Source organism: Glossina fuscipes, unplaced genomic scaffold (genome assembly GCF_014805625.2).
Source record: "Glossina fuscipes isolate IAEA_lab_2018 unplaced genomic scaffold, Yale_Gfus_2 142, whole genome shotgun sequence".
Taxonomy (NCBI): Eukaryota; Metazoa; Arthropoda; class Insecta; order Diptera; family Glossinidae; genus Glossina; species Glossina fuscipes.
The window spans coordinates 905,341-927,665 of NW_023998485.1; the positions used below are offsets into that span (position 1 = coordinate 905,341).

Sequence of the window (22,325 nt, forward strand, 5' to 3'; positions counted from 1 at the left end):
TAATATTCACAGAAACACATCAATAAAATTTGTCTGGTGCAAAATCAAAGAACTCAGTGGGACTTCAAATTTGAATGAAACTTCCGCCATCCCAACGGAATTTTAACTGAGGCAGATGGGATTCCTAATTATTTTGGAAAAATGTAGTACGAATACTCCACTGACAGCGACTTCTCCAGTGCCTTCATCGAAAATAAAAGGACTCCAATCTCCCTTTCAAATGCTTTTGACAGATGTGCCATGTTCTTGGAAAATTGAACTTGAAAGTTGTCTCCCCAAATCAAAGGGGAGGTCTAGATCGTGTTTCATGCCAAATGGTCAGTGCTCTGTGTAATTCAAGTAAACAGAAATTACTGGACCTGCATAATACGGTGTTTTTGACTGGCCGCATTCCCAACAGTTGCTCCATTTTCAAAGTCCAAATCGGACTATCGTCCAATCCCTTTTCTATCTGGTCTCTCAAACTGGTTGGAAAAAGTCATGGCGTATCTAGATTATCTTGAATCCAATCAATCTTGATTACAAAACAGCAAGTAGTTTTCAAGCGGAGTAAAGACTGCAACGATGCCTTTTTACATATTGATTATTTTACAAACAAAGCAATTTCTGAACGGAATTGTGTAAGAATTTCCTCAATTGTTATTGAAAAAGGATTTGGGAGTGTTGGTCTTCACGTTATTGTAAGCCTCATGAAATCATGGAATGTTGATACCAAATTCTTCAACTACATTATTCATGTCGTGGGTGGGCGGTATAAAATTGGGGTTAACAAGTGTTGCTATGGTTATTTTCCGCTAATGGATTGGCATTCCACAAGGCTGTCCCCTTTCTGTCACGTTTTTTCAGATCGTTTTCAATGAAATAAGTGAAATTCTTTCCCGTTTACTAAGAATTGAACATTGCCTCTACGAAGACGATATTTTAACAATAGGAACAGAAGGCGATCAACATATCTATTGTGGGCGACATTTCAACCTGGACGAACTCGTCAGGGGCTAAAATTTCAATACAAAAATCAAAAAAAATGCACATTTGTAAGAACCAGACATGCCATGCAGAAAATCGAATGATACATATTAATGGTTTACCAGTACAAAATGTGCAGACGCTCCATATTCTTGGTCTCAAATTCTCCGTTCGAAATCGCACTGTCTTCAATTAAAAAATTCCATGTTTTCATTGCTTGGAAAAGCAGGTATTGTAAATAAGTCTTTGACTTCAAGATGGAGCACTTTGAACAAATTAAGGAATACCATCACAACATGCGGCCATAAAATTAAAATGCTTTGAATACCAAGTCATATCGGTTTATTGGGAAATGAGCAAGGAAGAAGCGGCGAAGTCTGCTGCTTTTGCATCTCTAATTATGAATGATGCCATGGAAAAGATGGACCTTCAAAGATACATTGAAAATTAAAGAGGAAATTACGGAAGGAAATCTACAAAGCTATCACAGCACTACTCCTTTGTTAAAACTCAATTAGTTCCATCATTATATCCAACAAATATTGAGGAGATCAACATCAAAACATTTTCGGAAATCCGTCTTGATCATGCAATTGCAGCTCATCAATGGATCTTAAAGAAGTCTTTTTCTCCTGTCTGCAATTCTGGACGAATGCTCACAATGAAGCCCTTTCTTAGTGACTGCCTTAAGTTTCCATTATTAGAATGATGAATGGCTAACAATAGTTGTAAAAATTCCCATCCAATCCACATATGAATGACTCCCAAATATAGCCTGGATGGATTTAAAAGATGAATGAGCACATACGTAGTATATATATATAAGTATACATATACATAAGCTGATTAACAAAAATTCAAACTTCCAACGTAATTTGTTTTTTCACACACGCACACAAAATTCGCTTGCGGAAAATGTAATTAGATTGTGTTCGTGTGTGAACATGCTACTGTTTTGTTGTTATTTCATGTTTTTGATGGTCGGCTGTGGGTCGGCTGGTCTGGTTGCTGCCTGAGAGTCCTATATGAACCAAAAACAGTAGAATTTTTATAAGAAAAACTGCCTGGGACTTATATATGAACCTTTTTCTTTTTGATCCACGGTATATCACTTTGTGTCGGGTCTCCAGATAAACGAGAGTCCAATCTGAAATCCATGTTAGAATCGTGTACTAAACCACCCACAGCAGAGGCAATTGACTACATGGAAGGTACACTGTACAGTACTATAATGCTGTGTTGCTATTGCTCAATGGCTTCTTTTTAGTCCAAGAATTTATTTCATTAGTTTAAAGAATTATAATAATAATAATAATAACAGTAACAGCATAACTGACTGAGTTTTGACAGTGGTTTGAATAACGCAATAATAGTTTTCTGGTGAATATTTTGAAATGTTTTTTTATACTCACCGACAAAGGGTAAGCATATATTCATTTCGTCAAAACATTTGCAATAGCTACAATGAGATACTTCATAGAGTATAAATATTTGTAGTCTGCCCATCGATCCACCTGCGGAATATTTGATCGAAACATTTCTTTGACTTCAAAAATGAATCTACCTAGTTTAATTTTGACAAGTGCTTTTGAAGCACGAAGAATTGTATTAAAAATGGGCCAAATGTGAATTATGAGCAAGAGGAAGAATTGTAAAATATATGAGCAAGAGGAATTATGTGAACAAGGAATAATTGTGAATTATGAGCAAGAGGAAGAATTGTGAATTATATGAGCAAGAAGAATTATATGAGCAGGAGAAAGAATTGTAAAATATACAATTCCAAGTAAACTGAGAACACCTCTGTTTTCAAAAGAAACAAAAATTACTTTTTTGCTCATTATTCACAAACTATAGCAGCACTATAGCACAATACAAATTTGAACGTAGATTCTATAGGCGATCATGTAGCACACAGGTGCAGACAAGTGTAGACAAAGTTATATTGTATCAAAATTTGTTTTTTTTTTTGTTTATAACACCCAAAAGCAAGCTTCAATAGCCCCATGAAGTGAAGAATATCTACGGTAACCATACCTCCATTCACAGAAATCGCCGTTGTATATTGCAAAGGACGTACCTAAAACGTCATTGTTCATTATCTACAGTAGAAAAACAGTGACAGTTTCCACAAGTATTCTATCGAGAAGGATATAGTCAGCCACTCCGTTTTCTGCTAGTATTATAGGTATGAAAAAATAGTTTTTTGTTTTTTCTTTTAGGATAAACGTGGTAGATATAAAAGAAATGATCAGAGTCGAATAGAATTTTCTTGCTTTTTTTGTTTATTTTTAATTAAATTTTATACATATTTATATATATATGTATATATTTGAAAAATATATTCCATTCGACAATTTTAGCAAATTATCTTAGAAGCAAATAAAATATTATCTTTTAGCTTTACAAAATGTAATATTCGATAAAACAGAAAAATTTTTCAAATCGAAATGCAAATGTTTACACAGTTGATTGAAAATAAAGCAAACAAGTAAGAGAATTGTACTCGGCTTCGACCGAACCTTTTATGCCCATCACGGTTACTTTACAAAAGACGCGTTGTTGATTTTTTTAATTTTCTATAAATAAAATTGAATCGTGTTTCTAAAGAAGATATCTGAATTTTTGAGAACATCAGTACATTTACCGCGATTAACAGAACGTTGCGCTCACTGTTTCAGCACAAATAGTCGTCAATTATTTAAATTAAACACATATAATTCAAACAAAATAAATATCTCTTGTTTGGGTTGCACTCTCTTTAGTAAATATAATTCGAAATAGCCACTGACTGTGGCTATTGTATATAATTATAAATAAATATATTAAAATATTATGTGAAAATATTCGATCACCTCTTTTTCCTTTCTTCTTTGATCTTCCGCGGTCAAATCTTAACAACTTACGTGATATGCTGGGAAATACAGGGTGATCTAATAAGAGGCTTCCGTTTTAGTTTAGCATAAAATCAAGTCGGTACGGGATATCAACATAATCTATCTTTTTTTGTAGGTATAGATTCATACCATATTGTTTTTATAATCATTTCATGTAAATGATTGTCTCCGCACGTTTGTAAAAATTTAATTCTGAAACGCCAATTTTCAACCAGCTTTCCACATAAATCTCTTCTTATTTCACTAATAACCCGAATAATTTTGCAAGACAAGGTCAACGTGTACGCAGCGCTCTCCATTGAAGATAACTTCAATATCATTGTCAATATTAAAAGTATTCAGCCCACAAACCATACCCAATAATTATTTTTACGCATGTAAAAGTTTTTGGGAAATTGATGGTACGGTTCCTTTACACTAAACGGGCAAGATTCCTTGTTTATGAATCCAGTTAGCCAAATATGACCCTCATCTCGCAAACAAGAAACGTAAGCCGAGTAGATGCATTAGCTTAATAATATACTTTGTCCATTTCTAAGCTCCCTACAACTGAGCAATTTTGCATGACAATAACCACTAAGCGTAAATTTCAATTTTCAAAGTCATCTGAAAAAAAAGCAGACGGTGCAACGCTTCAGAAAAAAAACCTATTTATTTGATCATTATGTACGTAGATCAGTCTGCAATTGGATGTACGGCTACAGCAAAAGCTTATATTCCCCCTATTCTATTTTATGGTTTTCACATTTCATCAGCATGTAATTGACATCCAAGAAAGAAGATCATTAGTTATAGGTCCGAACTGAAGCACAAAACCTCATCGTTGCGAAACAAATTTATGCATCTCGAAGAATATCTGTTTCAAAAATTGCTATCTTTGCTTTCAATTCAAATTTGCAAACCTTTGTCACGGGCATAGCTCATGCGCGGTAGAGCATTCACAAATTTACAGGCATGCTGTGGAGCATGACAACAAAAGCAATTTAAAAAAAAAATGAAAATAAGAAAAAAAAAAAAGATTTGAGCTTGAAATACGGAAAAATAAATTTAAAAAAAAAAGAAAATGTTCAATCAAATCTTCAATGAGTTCACACTGTGTAAATCCGTTTGTGAGGTTTGTTACTCCGTTATTTTAATTATTTCCTAATTTCTTTTAAAAAGAGTTACAGTGGAGATCCCCAGCTAAGTTCTTAAATTTAGCTTACCATTTACACACACTTTGGTGACAAGCATGAACTCGATACCACTGTCTCCTTCCTTATCGACGGCATATTGTCATGATCCTGTGTTATTTCCAAATTTGCACTGATGATAGGTTTACGGCAAAGGGCTGTTGCTTTAGTTGATGTCTGGATGGTCTGGAAAGTTGTTGTTGTTGAAATAGGCTCCCGACTTCGTTATCAAACATCCTCCATAGTTTTGATATTAGCAACCCAACCTTGAGGCACTTTATATATTTATAACTAGTTTAATTGCTCGTACATACAAGATACAAAAATAGCTTCAAGCGAAAATTTGTATTGTCAGTAATGCTTTTGAATATTAAGTAATTTATTATCAAAGAGTTTGCTAACAAAATTTTAGCTTTCAAGTTGAAGAATTACAATCGTTACAGACGTTTATTTAGGCGCATTCACTCACACAAACACATCTACTCAATCAATTGTGTTATTGCTTTCCCCGTCTTTCCTGGCTTCTTCTTTTTTTCCTTTTTCAATACTTATTTGTGTTTTTTTTGTTTTGTTTTTTTTTTGTTTCTGTAGAACAAGTAGTCAATATCTGAGAGTATAGGCAATTGTATATATGCCAGAAAACGACACGAGGACAAAAGAAAAACTCTCGCATCTAATTAAACGTTAAAGGATTTTACTGTTTTGGTCAAATTTTTGATAAATTAACTAACATTCGCAGACGAAGGACGAATTGCACAAATTTTAATCAATGAAAACAATGCGTAACAATCTACGCTTTCACCTTTTTTTCGTTTTTTTTTTTTTAATTTTCCACTTTTCACCATTTTTCAAAAATATCATCATTTGCATAAAAGAAAATAACTAGAAAACTTTACTTTTTACTTTATTACTCCATTATTTAATGTTTAAATATTCGTTTATTACATTTAGCTCTCGACTCAAATTTTTTCATATCTAAATCAAGGTATTAATATGCTGGGTTAAATCGTTTAACTTAATGCCACACATTAACCAAATTTATTTACGTATCCTCTTTCGGTAAGAAGCACACCTTCGAAACAATATTATAAAATCTGCCTCATCTAGATCTCTTTTCATAACGCCAAGCTGCTATTCTTGCAAAAAAAATGCGATACTTTCAGGCGTCTATTGTAGTTACAATTACGCGAAACAAGGGGAAAACTAAAGTTAAAACATTATAATCAAACAAGACAGATCGTCCAGACTTAATAGTTGATTAATACTCAATTTTATTATGCGGTACATCACGTATGGTAGAGGTATCGTAAGTTTGTCCCAACGTATGTAACATTCAGAGGGACTTGGGAGATATCCATCTTTTATTATATGGATTCTGTCATTCAAGTGTAGAACCACTTTCTGAATTGATCTAAGCTTGCCTGTCAGATCGCAATTTTCACATATTTCGATGAAATTTGGTGCAACGGACTACTGTTTCTTAATGTTAAGAATCAGTCTTAAGAAAATGTTTTTTTTTCTTCCCTGGACTATTCTTGTATTGTTTCGTTTTGAAAGTAAATTTTATCAATATATCTGGATATTAAATTTATTTGTTTATTTTTTTGTTTCACTCACAAATGTTAATTTTAAACAAATACGTACATATGTTATTAATTCTAATATTTGGTTAAAATGATGCTTACGAAAACTTCCATTTTTGTTCAAACTTTAAGGAAAAAAAGAAACAATAATTCGACTCGCTTTTCCTTCTCATCATTGTTTATTATACTTTATTATACTTATAAACTTTATTACCTTTATTTAAAAAAAAAAGAAGCTATTTTTAATTTTCTTCTCTATAAATTTATATTAATTTTCAAACTTTCAATTATCTTTTGCGTTTTATTAATTAATAAGCTACCAAAAGGCACAAGACATGTCGTTCACATTTGTGCATACAGGGCTACATATTGACGATGATTATCACGTTACGTGCCGGTATAGACACCGTCATTCTTACCCTCTGGAGAAAAAACATTATAAGTGTTAATTAATTGCAAATTTTACACTATGATTTTAGTTTAACCGATAATGATAACGATGGTTATGAACGTTTCCTTAGAGAAAAAGACGTAAAGATAGAGAAACATTAAAGAGTATAGTTAAAGAGTTTTAAGTAAGCCTTAAGAGAGTATAAGAGAGTTTTCTAAAAAAAAAAAAAAAGAATTTATCAGGCAAATCATTTAACAACAGTTAAATCAATCAGTTATATAAAAAAAGAAAAGGCTTCTTAAAGTCACTTCAAATCTTTAGAAAAATAGTGAAATTTAAAAGTTATTTTGATAAGACTGCCTTGAAAATCAACAAAGGTTACGACTATATGAACAGAAGTGGAAGAATGTTTATTTATATGAAATGACTTAAAATGCGAAGACATGGGAAAGGTAAAGTTTTTCAAAGCTTTTGGCAAACAAAATTTTAACTTTATGTTACATTCTTTCACTTTGTTTATTCAGTGTTTGAAAAGCCTCTTTAATTTATTGTTAGCTTTGTATGCTTTGAAGCCATAGAGAATATATGTTAATCAATTTTAAATTACATACACTTCGAAAATAATTTCCTGTTGTTGTTGCAAGAGCTGATCGCCATGTTTCGTTGCCTCTTTCTAGTGATATAGATATAGAGAAAATAAGAGAGAAATGAACGCACAAATATAGTCTCGAACAGATCTCATCTAAACACAAAATAATAATTTGCCTTCAAATTCATGAATATGACCAAAAGAGTGTGTAACACTGTCAGCCCCATTTTATCACATTTTACTTTGTGTACTACTGTAGAAATAAGAATTACTATATTTTGTTGATTTCCGCTTCAAACCACATAATAGGATCGACTGGTGGACGGGATGCTGTATTTCAATATTTATTAAATTGCGAAGTGATTCTTAGCAAAAGGAAAAAAATAAAGGAAAAATAAAAAATGCGGCTAATGGTTATATGATAACAGCAAAAATTGAATTTTTATACATAAGAGGATTTTTACTTTACAAAACGAATTTTAATACAATTCGTTTTTTCTTTAATTTTCTATTTAGAAATAAACCTTAAAGTATTTTTCATTATTTTATATCTTGTATTATTCGCTAAACAAAGAAGGAAGAACAAAAAATAAATAAACCGCAACGCTGACATCGACCATATGTCAACCGCTTGTTTATATGTACGGAATGTCAGCAAATTTGTTGTTTATAACAAAAGTATAAACAATTTTTTCCATATGTTTTCCTAAAATTCTAACACTTTTGTAGATATATGCAAACTAAAAAAGCCATCCAAAGAGATGTGTAAAATAAATGGAAACCGACAAAAAAAAAACCTCCTAGAACTCGGAGTACACACAAAATGTTCAAACACGCAGCGTAATTTAAATTGTGACAGTCAGGGCTGGATAGTGTGGTGGGTGTTACATTTTACCAACCCGTCACAAGCGACATTTTAGATTTAATCATACCGGGCACGTACACACATGCATAATTTAATATATATGTGCTATGCAAAAGAAAAACATAAATGTTTTCATAAAACACAATGCTACCATGTATAAAACCTCGACATGTACAGATGTTTGGCTGCTTTTTTGTGTGTTTCTGAAATAAACGAAATTTCATACCCTGCGCATAGGCTGACACCAGAAACAACAACCATTGCGTAGACTAAAGGATTATAATTTTTTTTTTTTAGCTGTCAAGCCACAATTTATGTTAAAACTACTTAAAAAGGCAATAGCGAAAAAAAGAGCAAAACTGTCATCAATGTAAACAGGAAATATTGCAACTGTTACTCAACGCAATACTTTCCAATAGAGTACAATATGCAATAATTTATTGCTTTGGCATATATGAATTAATTATATTCTATCCATTGCTGGTGGCCGCATTTGTACACTTTTTCATTTCTCCATCTTCTTGTATGGCTGAGATTAAAACGACAGTATTGACAAACACGTTAAAAAAAAATAAAAATAAAAAACGAAAAAATTGCACAATGTCAACGAATAAATGAAATGAATAAATAAAGCATTAAATGGTTATTAACTCTTTCCCTTGTTATGGTTCTCGTTGCTCAGTATTGAAATTTTCATCTTTTTAGCTTTGTTTAAGCTTCTTTTGCTTTGCTCCAGCCTTTTTTTAAGGATTAATTCGAACTATTCTATTGATACCGTTTGTAATCGCTTTGGAAAAATGTCTAAAGAATTGCTACCAATTATCGCCATGAAAACCTTAAAATGAGTTTAATAAAAATGAATGGAAATTTTGTTATGGGATAAACAAAAAAAACCGTTACATTACCTTGAAATTTATTAACTTTTAAATAAGGCTTGAAATAGTTTATATAAAACTTTACTTTCAAATGGATATTTGAAGAAAATGTTAAAATGAACATCTTGGCAGAAAGACTGTAATGTACATTTTTGAGGCAAAATTTATTTAAATCAATCAGGAACACTTATGCCATTATGAATGAAAATAGGATCTTTTTTCGACTTATAATCGATTCAATTATAATTGAAAAAATTTAACCCAATTAATAAGGGAAAAACTCCCGCACAAAAATGATTATATGACAAAAACTTTTAAGTCATACAACTTGTAGAACGTTCTTATTGAGCAACGTCAGCTTATAAATCTATTATAATCCACAAAACCTTTTCATGGCATTAAGCCAGAAACCCTACCGAACCGTTCACCTTCAGCCATTAAGTACATATGAGTTATCATTTGCATATAAATGCAGACAATTTGCATAAGAATTTCATAAATACTTCAATTCATTGTACGGTTGTATTCTCTTTGTATGTATACAAGTAATACTTTACCTGTTATGCCTCAAACTTAATACAATAAGTCTTCCTCACCTTATTTCTTATTTTGAAAACGGTTGCAACTGATACGTGCAGACATCTCTAGGCAAATACTATATATGAGTAAATAGAAAGTTGATTGTTTTTAGCATAGAGCTAAGTAAAGTAATGACAACATTTACATATGCAGAGGGGAAATATACGTTTTTACAGAATTTATAGTCAACTCTCTAGAATACAGAAATAATCCACAAAAAATTTGTTTTTTGCTTTTGAAGGATTGGGGATATAAAAAAATGGTTATAACATAACATACGGTCCCGGAGAGCATATTTTTGAGACAAAATGAAATTTTAATTTATTGGAGTATTTTCTTGAACGAAAAATGAAAATTCAATAAAATTCATAAATATATGTTCAAAAATTTTTCTTCAAGCAAAACAAAGTTTATTACCAAATAGAGACGTTAGGTTAAGCGAATACATAAAAATTCTAACGCATTGGTATGCAAGTTCGGAGCTTTTCTTACACATTTTACGATGATTAAAATTTGAAGTGAAATTTTTTATCCTCGTTTGGCACAGATACCAAATTTTGACGGTAACGCAATATATTTGTCGGTAGGTATTTTATAAATCAACTTCTGAAGTTTAATCAATGTAAATGTGCACTGCCGTAAGCGAGCTAGCATAAGATGCTGTTGTGTCAAGCACATGTTATATAGATGGAACTGAAAACTTTCATGCATAATTTCTTCCAAGTTATTGTCTTTCCTATGAGCTGCGTATTACAGAGTAAAATCGACAACGCTTTTATATCCCATTGATGTTCTCTAATACTTTCGGGAATGTCAATAGTTATTTTAATTGAATACTTGGCAGTTTTTGACACAGACTTAAAACTATTTGCGATAATCTTCACTAAACGGCGAATAGTTTTTGTGGCGTATTGCACAGTAAGGACTTAATCATTTTTACGAAACGGTGTCACAATTTAAACGTGTGGGGTGTACAAAAGTTTTTTTCAAAAACATGGCAAATCTCCACATTGCGACCAATGTTATAGCTCAATAAAGGGGCAAAGTAGAAAATGCTGTCTGCTTAAGCACAATATTTCGAAATTTTAATCTTTTGGTTTACGTTTTTTCTTGCTCCCTTCGGAGCATAATCTTTTGCGTAAGTTGATCTTTAGAATTAAAGCAGAAACTTCACAATTGCCGGTTTTGTGTCAACCTGTGCAAAGTTAGACAATCAAACGGTTAGATGCATGACCCTAAGAGTAGAACAAGTCCGAAATTTAACAATGCACAAGATACATGCAAAAGCAAGCGGGACCAATTTCAAAATGAATAATCCCAGCAGTGCCATTTGTTAATGCTTGCTTGAAGAGATCGCAGAAATCTTTTCTCGTTATCGGCTACCTTCTCCTTAAAGGCATTGGCCTTAAGGCTCTCTTTCTGCCGCTCTTTCTTTTCTGCCGCTTTGTGCGTAATCGTCCACCAACGTTGATCAATTCACGACAATAATAGTTATTCCTTAGAAAGTTTACTCCGTCCAGATTTTAAATAAAGAAATGTACACGAGTTGATTGACAATTGAGTGTCTCGCACCCCTAAGAAAATAAATGTGAAAGCCAGGATACGGTCTGAGAAGCAAAGATGCAGAAATTGATAATACTCAATTAACTTTGGAGAAATGTGACGCTTTAATATTTCTTTGCCAAATAACTGAGGTGTTGCTTATCACGTAGCATAACTGAAAGTGTTATCATAGAATTAAGACGAAACGTGCATTTTAAAGAATGCGTAAAACACTCAGAAATAGTATAAACATTGATTGAATGAAGCGCTCTTGCAGCCACACCGTAAGCAATCACACCTACTGAGTTGTGAAACTAAATTTTCACAATACAAGGAAATAGTAAGCTACTAATGATCCTTCCACATAATTCCTAAATACCAAATTCCAAAAATTATCTATGTACTTATTTATTTTTTTTACCCTACAGCAATTGTAGTGCAGGGCACATTAAGATTGTGCGAATGTATTTAACACACAAAAAGTCTATCACTTAGCACCATTATCTGTCCGCCTGATCTCTTCCAATGTATTCTTATAGTGAACCTTCATTGTGGAAATTGCTTCATAATAAAAAATCGCTTAACTTTTGGAGCATCCTTTAATGTAAGGGCTTTTGGGGAAATTATACCTTCGCATAAAAATAATGAAAATTTTTGGAAAATGAATGAATTAGGCGAAAGGGTATATAATGACCGGCTTTGCCCGATTATCATGTTGTTACCTGTTTTTATATGTTCATAGGCGTCTCTCGTATAACACGACGTTTGTCCAACACAATTTCGACACAACAGTGTACAAAATGTGCGCTTATTATAATGCGGTTTTGAAACAAGACGTTTTTGACTATCAACTATGTATTTCACTAAAATTTTTCATTTGCTTTTATTTTTATTTTACCGGTAGTAAGTGAGTTTTCAAATAACTTTGATTTTGTAACTTTGGGGAAAATTAATTTTGTAATCGTCATTTATTTCACCATAATGTTGAATTCTATTTGTTTTTAATATTTTGAGGTTAACTTATTTTTCATTTATATGCACATTTGGAACGAAGCTTGGGCTATCATTAACTACGTTGTGCGACGGACAAATGCACACTAAATCTAGTTATAAAATAGATTTAGCTGCATTAAGCAACACTTGAAGGTTTGAAAGGTTACTAAATTGTTGAAACCAGAATGGGGGAGACGTGGGTGAGGTTGTGCGTTGAGTGTAGAGATTAATTTAACGTCGTCAGAATACATGAGGTAATAGAATGGTATTAATCGCGAATGATAGATCCGTTATTTGTACGACTAATGCAATGGATGCTAAGTAACTTTTTTGAGAGAACTTTACTGTGGCCAGGAATTCCGTCAGGTTAAAAGGAAGGATACACCATGGGAATAGACATTATAATAACTACTCTTATTGCTTGGATGTACTTATAATATCTTTAATTTTTTCTCGTTTTTTTACAGGACGAAAAGAATCAGTTGCTAGTAACTAACGTTTGGTTGAAATTGGTAAGTTTACACATATTTAATATAAATTAAATAAGTGACAATAAAATTTGGTGAGCTATTTTTGAAAGTACTTCATGTCCGTTATGTCAAAAGTCTTGAATTAAGCCAATTATTATCACAAATGATCTCGTTAATAAATTTACAAAAGTTTTAAGTTCGAATAGCAGCAAGAGTACAGTTTTCATCTTGGAAATGTATCGTCAGCTTATTTTCCAAGCGAGATAAATGGCTCGGTTGTAAACCACGAAAAATAAAGCAACGAAACTGGCGTTGCAGACAAAGTATTTAAATATAAAATTGAATAAAACGAATAATATTATTGTGTGGAAAAAACAACATTTTTATTTTGTAAATACATACATCTCATTCATCAATGTAAGCTATTTTTAGTTATTATTGTTGGAGTTCTCATTAACATGTAACGTTAGTTTTATATCATTGATTTTTTAAAACCTCACTGCATTTGGTGTATATTAAGTTTGAGCGGATGTATGCAACACTCAGCATTTTATTGTACCACTCAATTTAAAAACATTTCTGATTCCATTTAAACAGATTCGTCTGATGACCATGCATACAACATAACGTTCTACCTATGTTTTGACCCAAGGACAAATTCTATTGAAAATTCATATTGAATGGAAGTTTTTTAAATCTCTTAGCCAAGTAAGGCTTTATTTTGGGAAAATTATATGAAGAAAATGATCCATTTTTAATATTTCTCAAGAAAAATCTCCAAAAAGTAGTATTTTGTCTCCCTAAATGAATATGCTCAGAATGTTTGGCAGATGGTCATGTTTTCTTCTTCCTATTGTAATCGCAACAACCACTAAAGAACATTGGCTTCCTGCTTTGGAAGCTATTTTAGAAAGCGATTACTAGCATGGTTTTGCGATTTGGATAGACCATTGCTATTAGTATATTTAAATTGGAAGGATTCACTTTCAACTAGATTAAATAAAATTGGAAGAATACATAAATAATCTTTTTTTATTTTAATAATCGCCCCTCTGTTTTGAATACGCCTTTACATAAATCCACAGTTATGTGGATATACCTAGCGGAAGTGATGCAATCTACGTAAAAGCGAAAATTTGAACCCAGCCATATACAAAGCATTAAGCAAGGAACGAGAATTAAGTAGAAAACCATTAGAGGCTTCGAAATATTTTAATCACATTATGCAATATCCCATTTTTACCCTTTGTTGATGAAATAAATGCTACCTCTTTTTTGGACCTAACTTCCCATACGTTGTCAGCTAATTTTATTAACTCAAGTATGTCAATGACCTTTGATCGAGTCAGAGCAAATGAAATTTTTTTTCTAGTGTTTCGGTGTCGAACGCGGTATTTGCTGTCACCGACATGTGCCGACAAAATTCCGAAGGTTTGTTGTAGTTGCTCAAGTGAAGATTGTGATGGAAAATGTTGAAGATCTAAAAATTTAATTGAACATATCTCTACTTAGCCGGCCAATATATTTGTTTTTATACCGTCCGACCGGAGTAATGGGGTATATTCATTTTGGCGAAGCGTTTGCAACGTTATTCAACGATAGCCTAAAATATACTTGCTTACAAAATTTGACGAATAAATTAACATAACTCTCCAACTACGACGTCATTACTGCATCTTTTATATCTCTCAGAATTTATCCTAAAAGCAACAAAAAAAAAGGAGAAGAGCTAAATTTTCTCAGTGATTTTTTGCTTTGTACAGGAAGCTCGCTCTTCTTTCTAGTTATTGATTTTTAGTTTGTCCTTTGTATAATTTCGTTGATTGAATGAAGACGTATTCTTCTTTTATCGAATTTAAAATTAAAACACCGGAATTAAAAATGTCGAATCTTGAATGCCCATCAGACAAAACACTTAAGTATTTGAGAGCTTTTCGGAATCATTTCGACTTATTAAATCTTTTTAAGGTAATTAATTGTTTAGATTTTTCAATATGTTTTCAACTACTTTCAATAAATAAAGAGTAAATGAATAAAAACTTTCTACAACAATAAATAGTAGAAAAAGTATTTTATTTGCTGTTGCAGATTTCAATAACATTAAATAAAATGATTTCATTGAAATTATTGATCAAATAACTCATTGTCATGACTACTAAAACGGCGGAAAAGCCATATAATTCACTTCCTGTGCATACGCGTATGCATGCATTTATTCAATGCTGTCTCGTGTGTAAAGTGTTACTAGTGATCGCTTTTTTGTTTTCAGACTACTCCATGAAAATTTTATTGCAGCATATGAAAGCATACAATTATATAGGCGATAAAAAACAAAAAGTGGAATGTTTTACTTATTGTGTGTGCGTGTGTTCATACGAAATATTTTTGCATTTGCGGATGCATTAAACTTATCTGTTTTGCCGTTATTACATACATGAAGAAAAATTGCGTGATAATGAAAAACTCTCATAAATGCAAATAGATAGATGGACAGACGTTTACAGGGTGACATGTAAACTGCTTATAAATAAACATGCACGCACGTATAAAAACCTACTCATCGAAAAATTGAAGCGAACAATCTATGCACATATATACATATAGATATATCCATATGCATGCATATAAAGTGTATACTTACTTAAATTTACATACAAGCACATCGACAATTGTGACAAAACATGTGCATTTTATACTAGCTTCAGGCATGCAAAGAGATCCCGACTTCGTATGAAATTATAAATAAACCATACATTTACTATTATATAGGAATTTTTACATTTTATCACCCGTAACTAAAAAGTAATCTGCAGTATGGAAACGAATACGTATAAAATTTTTTCCTATACCCATGTCTTTGAGTTTGTCTGTCTTTGGCATTTGATGCACATATACTTCAGCAATTTATGGATATTTTTTCATTTCATTTCATATATATCTACATGTGTGCTACAGGCGGAGATCAGTTTGTTTAAGCATATGGTGATGTACATATGCGAACATTTTTGCAAACTTCTTTGCTTATTTTCTTATAAGCCGGTTCCGTAAAGGTACTAACTTTCTTTTCGCACACAGAGCTAATCAGTTGTCTTTTTTTTACATGTCGTTACGGAAACATAATTAGCTCTTGTTACTTCATAAATAGCGTATTTCAAGTATAGTATTGCGAAGTGGCCCACGACATGATCACATCAAAATGAATGTGCTTGGTATCCTTCTACTTTGATATAGTATCCAAAAGAACGCGCACATTCCTATTTTAAATTCCTGGAGAGCGCTAATTTTCTAACTGCTCATCATAAAGTATTCCTTTATCAAATAAGTTTGCTTTACTTGAACATCACATGTTTGGAAGCTCAAGAAAAGCATAGCATAAGAAATTGAAAGGTAGCGACACGCTGTCATACCGATTGATAGTCATATAATGGGCTGCCGGTCATAAATTCAATTTAATGTATATAATCTCACGTCATTGCTTAAAACATGAAAGTCACTGAATGGTGAAGAATTACAACTTTCTACCTATCCGTGATTTCATAATTTCTGCATCGATTTGTTGCGTTGTATAGAGAATATGCGCACTTCTGTGACTGCTTTATTTAAAAAGGAACATTTTTCATCTTGAGTTATATTACAAAATACGAGGTGCGTTCTAAAGCAAGTCCCGCCTTTTTTTTTAAAACCATATAGGCGGCACATTGGCGGCTGCCTTAGTTGGAAACGTTTTAATAAATTAAATAAAGATAATTATTTGGTTCGTGGACATAACTGTTAACGAGTTGTTCCGATTAATTGTGCAGAAAAATATACTCTTGTGACTGGTTTTTCAAGTATCATATTCCGCTGACTTATCAACGGGTAATTTCTACCTACATCGAAGTGGCATTGACCGATTAAACGAAAGCGTTCTGCCGACGTGGAGACTACTCTAAAATGCGCTTTTATGCAACTAACGCACTCTCGGTTAGAAGGAAATAATACGACTTCCTCGCTTTCAGGAGATCTATTATTATTATTATTATTATTGTATTGGCCAAGCCATAACGCGTATAATGTCTACTTTGTTCTCCAATCTTTAGCCTTTCAGTTCTTGAGAATCCCATCACAGGTTCTCGATTCGTATAACCATACTAAGCCTGGCCTTATGATATGTTGGCTAAATATCTGATTCAACAGACGGACGGAGAGGTTAGGAGAGTTTAGCCAGCCCTTTGCAGAATGTGCACAAATTTGTGTTTGCGATATCCATATTTTTCAGACTATGTCTGAAAGCCGGCTAATCCAAAGTGTTCATCATAAAGTCGTAAACATTAGACTTTTTTGCGATATTCCATGAGAACCCTTACATAGGGTAGAATGCAATAAAGAGACTTACCTGACGCAAAGCTGACACAGTTCAGTGCTATATGAAATTACTATTATGCAATATTAAAAGTAAAACCGGCGGGCCACATGAATATACTTATATAATTATGTAAGGAAGAGTTCAAAACATCAGCCAATCTGGTTCTTATTTCTTAAGTCAATTTAATAAAACTAGAAATTATTACTCAGTGATTTTTGCGAAGACACTTTAAAAATTGCTTTTCTTCTTTCATGTAATCTCTGACAGTAGAGTAAAATTTAATAATATCCTTAAGAAGTTACTGACCTTTCGAATTGTCATTTTAGCTATCGCGTTGGTATCACATTTGATTAGTCAGTTCTGCCCGCTTGACTGACAGTACTTCAGGTGGAGAAAATTACTTGCGCGGGCAGTACGCGGTAGCTATAACCATATCGCGATTTATAAGAAGACATGGCATATGTTATAATGGAAAGAATGTATAACAGAACCAAAGGCATGAAGTAATGTTTATTGGTGCCATTTACACATTTTATGTGAGTGACACCAGTTAAGATTCAACCAATAGAACTGATATTTATTTTCTAACAAAGGGTGTAGGATGTTATATTTTATGATTTTGGTTTAATTAATACTGACGTACTTAATCAGTTTTCAAATTTGACAAAATAATGTAATGTTAATGCCTATGAATTGCAAGAACTTTCAGAATTCAGAATTAAATCGAAAACTCAAAAACCAAGCATATATACCTTACAAAGGCAATTTGTACAATAATGGAAGGCATGCATTGCCCATCAACATTATCCATTACCCAGGAGAATACAAACGAATTTAAAACGTCTTTACAATTAGTTTCTGGCATTTTACATTACCTCTTATCACTTCCGTAAATTTTTTTTTATTGGATGAACGATCGATTAGTTTAAAATACTCTCATTCGCGCAACATATAAATTGTTAACATACCTGTAGTTATTTAAGTGGATTGATGCCATGAAAATACACCATAATTTATTGATGACTGAGTTAAGAATCATCATAAGTGCTTTGCTTTGATTGGGGCTTATTTCTAATCTAATAATGATAATTGCAGTCTTATTTGTTTTGAAAGTTTTGCTTTACTTATATATGAAATCTAATTATACTTGTAAGTAATACATCACCCAATAATACTCATAGCTGAAAAACTGTGATTTCTGCAGAGTACTTTCAAAAGAGGCGTGTCAAAATCTCATGGCATTCTGACAGTTAGCTTGCAAGTTACATGTTTCGTGGCCCTACTTCTGTAATTCTCAAAACCATAGAAAAATCCGAATTTCGTGAACTGATTGAACTTTTGGGTTTTGATGAGAAAAAATACGTTTGTAACCATCGTTGACTTAAACGATTTTATGGTGACTCCTGCGTGTCGAAAAAAATAAATTTATGCATGATTTGCTACTTTGAAACAAAGTTGAATGGACACGGATTATATCCAAATCTCTGGTTGTCAAAGTTGGCAATCGCTTCAGAAAACAAAGAAAAAAAAAAAGGTTTCGGAAGACCGAAAAGTGAAATTACGAGTGTTAACTGACAGCTTAAAGACACCAAAAGTCAGTTTATGCACTAATTTGCATCAAGTGGTCAGCAACCGGCGAGAGCCCTCTAAAGCGACAGAAACGAGAACTAAAAATCTGTGTGCATCACACCGGAGACTTATTGAGTGATGTGATATTTGAATCGATAGGATACATTTATGTAAAGAATTAATAATGCATCTCACAATACCTGCGGTAAATTGCAAGAACTTTTGACATATCAAGAAATTTTCGGAGAACTGCTCCTATATTGAATAGTTTTGTTATTGTTGTGTTTTTATTTCAGGAATGGAATGATATGAATCTGCGCTGGAATACATCAGATTATGGTGGCATAAAAGATTTACGTATACCACCACATCGGATATGGAAACCGGATGTGCTGATGTATAACAGTGCTGATGAGGGTTTCGATGGTACATATCAAACGAATGTTGTGGTACGAAATAATGGTTCGTGCCTATATGTGCCGCCGGGCATATTTAAGTCAACATGCAAAATTGATATCACATGGTTTCCGTTTGATGATCAACGTTGTGAAATGAAATTTGGCAGCTGGACGTATGATGGATTTCAGGTTTGACCAAAACAAAACATAAAACAAAGCATTGAAATACGCGCAGGAAGTATACATATATATGCGTTGAAAGAAGAAATCAAAAAAATAACGAGAAAAATGTTCTCTTTATTTTTTTATTTATTTTTAAGCTTATTTTCATTTCATATCAAAGTAACATTTTCGTTTTTTTTTTTGGTTTTTATACATTTCTGTTTGACTATGAAAAACAAAAATTTTTCTATGAGAAATATTTATCATATTATACATCATGTTTCGACAGCTGGATTTGCAATTACAAGATGAAACTGGCGGTGATATCAGCAGTTACGTGCTCAATGGCGAGTGGGAACTACTGGGTGAGTAACAGCCATTCGTTATGTGGGCCTCTAATGTAAAACCTAATAAAAATGTAATGCCCAATACGTCTGTCATGTCTAACGTATGCACATCAACGTGTAATACTTAGTAGTCATTTGGAAAAAGAAACACAATTCGAAAGCATAACATAAATGTTTGTAATGGTTGCTAATTTGTAAGAACACTTGCTGTTGTTGATTGTTGTGTTAATTTAAATGTTATTGTATTTGTCTACATTATAATATTAACGTTACTGTTTCCCGAAAAAAACCTAAACTAACAAAACTTGGTGATGACGTAAATGCTTTCCCATATATACGTATATACACGTTGCTAATGCCATGGCTGTGTTGCTGTTGCTCTATAACCATAACATACAAACACATAAACCATGCAACTGGTACTTAGCATTCTTTCTAAACGAAATAACTAAAAATGTACAATACTCAGTAAAGCAAAAATCTCATTACTTTTCACATAGGAAACCGCAAACAATAGTTTGGAAAAAAAAATAGTAAAGATATTTCTTTACTCATATAACAAAAATATGGCAGTAAAGAAGAATCACCAAAGACACTATATAACATTGCAAAAAAGAGAAATAATAATAAAATGAAACATGACCAGAAACGGAAACGGAAGTTTGTTCATTTATACATTCAATCCCTTTAGTAGACTTTTGCATTTCCTGAGTTTTTCTCTTTCACAGTTTTTGATATACAATATAGTACTGACCAACGATATTGTTCATCTTTTATCCAAGCGGGTATAGTTGTATACTTTCGAATTTTTAACAAAAATTCTGGTTACAAGAAGAGAAGTCGAGATTTAAAATTTTCTTAATTAAATTTTAATTTCTTTTTTACGGTGACGATCCAAAAGGAAAATTTAATTTTTTTAAAGCTTAAGTTTCCTTTCCATTGTTTGAAGTGAAGAAGCCTAGAAAAATAACACTTTGGCTACATGACATGAACAAGTTTCCCGTAGGAAGGGATTTAATTAGGTAATAAATGCAAGTACTCCCCTCAAATTTTATATATAAATAACTACGAAAATATTCTGCAAGCTTCGATATTTCTCAGCATATTTTATATGAAGAAGGTTATTTTTGCTTTTATTTTTGTTTTTATGTTAAGAAGCGACCGGAGGAAATGCCTTTCTTTACAAACATGTTTGTTAAATATAACTAGAACAAGTAAGAAAATTATACTCGGTCCTGACCGATTCATTTTTGTACCCATCACCGTTATCCTAAAAGAGACAAAAAAAGTAAAAGAAATAAATTTTTATGCTCTATAATATGGAGTGGGCGAGGCGGATTTTTTCTCTTTTCACAATAAAAGTGTATCTCGCGTAGGCACGTGGGCGATACAGGCGTGAAAGATTGAAAAAGTTAGGCGGCTTCTAACTTTGCAAATTTGTAGGCGTTTTTGCTAACGGGAGAATGTTTACCACAGATATTGCAAATTTAAAACTGGCCAAGAATGTGTATACTTTGTGGCCACATGATTTCCTATGATCACCTGTTAGAAACCATTATAAATATTTATCCTATCAGAAGGTTTCACACGCTCGATACGTCCGTGAAAGAACAATGTACGATGTGCCAGGGTAGCTGCTATTCACTATGATTGGATACACTTATCAGGGAGCTACTAAATCAAATCAAGGCTTTAAAGCTGAACAGGTTATCGATGTGCTAAACTACAGACACACTTCTTTTAATAATGTAAATACCATTCAGTATTTGTTCAGCTCCTTGAAACAATATTCTTTTACTTTCCCGAATAAATTTGAAAGTTGGAAAAATGTTTTAATTTTTCGTGATTTTAAAATCTTATATTAAATCTTTGTTTGATTTACAAAGTAAAATTCAAATAATTCGTACCTCAATGCCCACAAGGACATGTAAAATGTTATGCTGCCATTTTTCCTAGTTTTGTATATATATTTTTCTCTTTGCGTCTTTTTTTCCGCTCTGGAAAGTTTTCTCTGAACGTTATGTTACGCTTATGTTTAAATATCTGCCATATGAATATGCAAAAGTATTGCTTTCACTTCAATTTCTTGTACTTTCTATGGGAAACTAGCACTACTTTTTCTTGTGGACATTCTAGGATGTTTAACAGCACATTAATTCTCAACTACTTGAACTTTATTGGTGTGATTGTGTTAACAGTGTGTAACCACAGCGTTAGCTAAAAGTTTATGGGGAACGAATTACTTTAACGAAATTTATGGGATATTTAAACTTTACAATTTATTTTTGGTTGAGAGAAAAAAAAAGAAAGAACACAACAAAAATTTTTCCTGCAAAAAAATGCTCGCAACATTGTCGTCGAAAAAGTAATGAGGTTTTATTGCTAACTTTCAATTTTACATGTCCTCTAAAGTTTCTCATACATCTGGCTCCGCTTACGTTCCTCGAACTCCACAACATATACTCTCGTTGTCATCTCAACATTCACTTCACGTACTCGTTTACAGTTCAAATGATCTTATATTTGGCTCATTAGCTCTCTCTCTCTCTCTCTCTCTCTCTCTCTCTCTCTCTCTCTCTCTC

General features: G+C 32.5%; 1 protein-coding gene across 1 annotated transcript in view; it reads left to right on the forward strand.

Moving 5' to 3' along the window:
* LOC119641118 (neuronal acetylcholine receptor subunit alpha-7) overlaps window positions 1–22,325 on the forward strand; it is an 88,757-nt gene that overhangs the window by 29,863 nt on the left and 36,569 nt on the right. Inside the window, exons 3-5 of the mRNA XM_038039578.1 lie at window positions 12,920–12,964; window positions 19,133–19,423; window positions 19,686–19,761. Of these exons, the coding sequence (XP_037895506.1) occupies window positions 12,920–12,964; window positions 19,133–19,423; window positions 19,686–19,761 (412 nt within the window). The remainder of the gene's footprint in view (window positions 1–12,919; window positions 12,965–19,132; window positions 19,424–19,685; window positions 19,762–22,325) is intronic.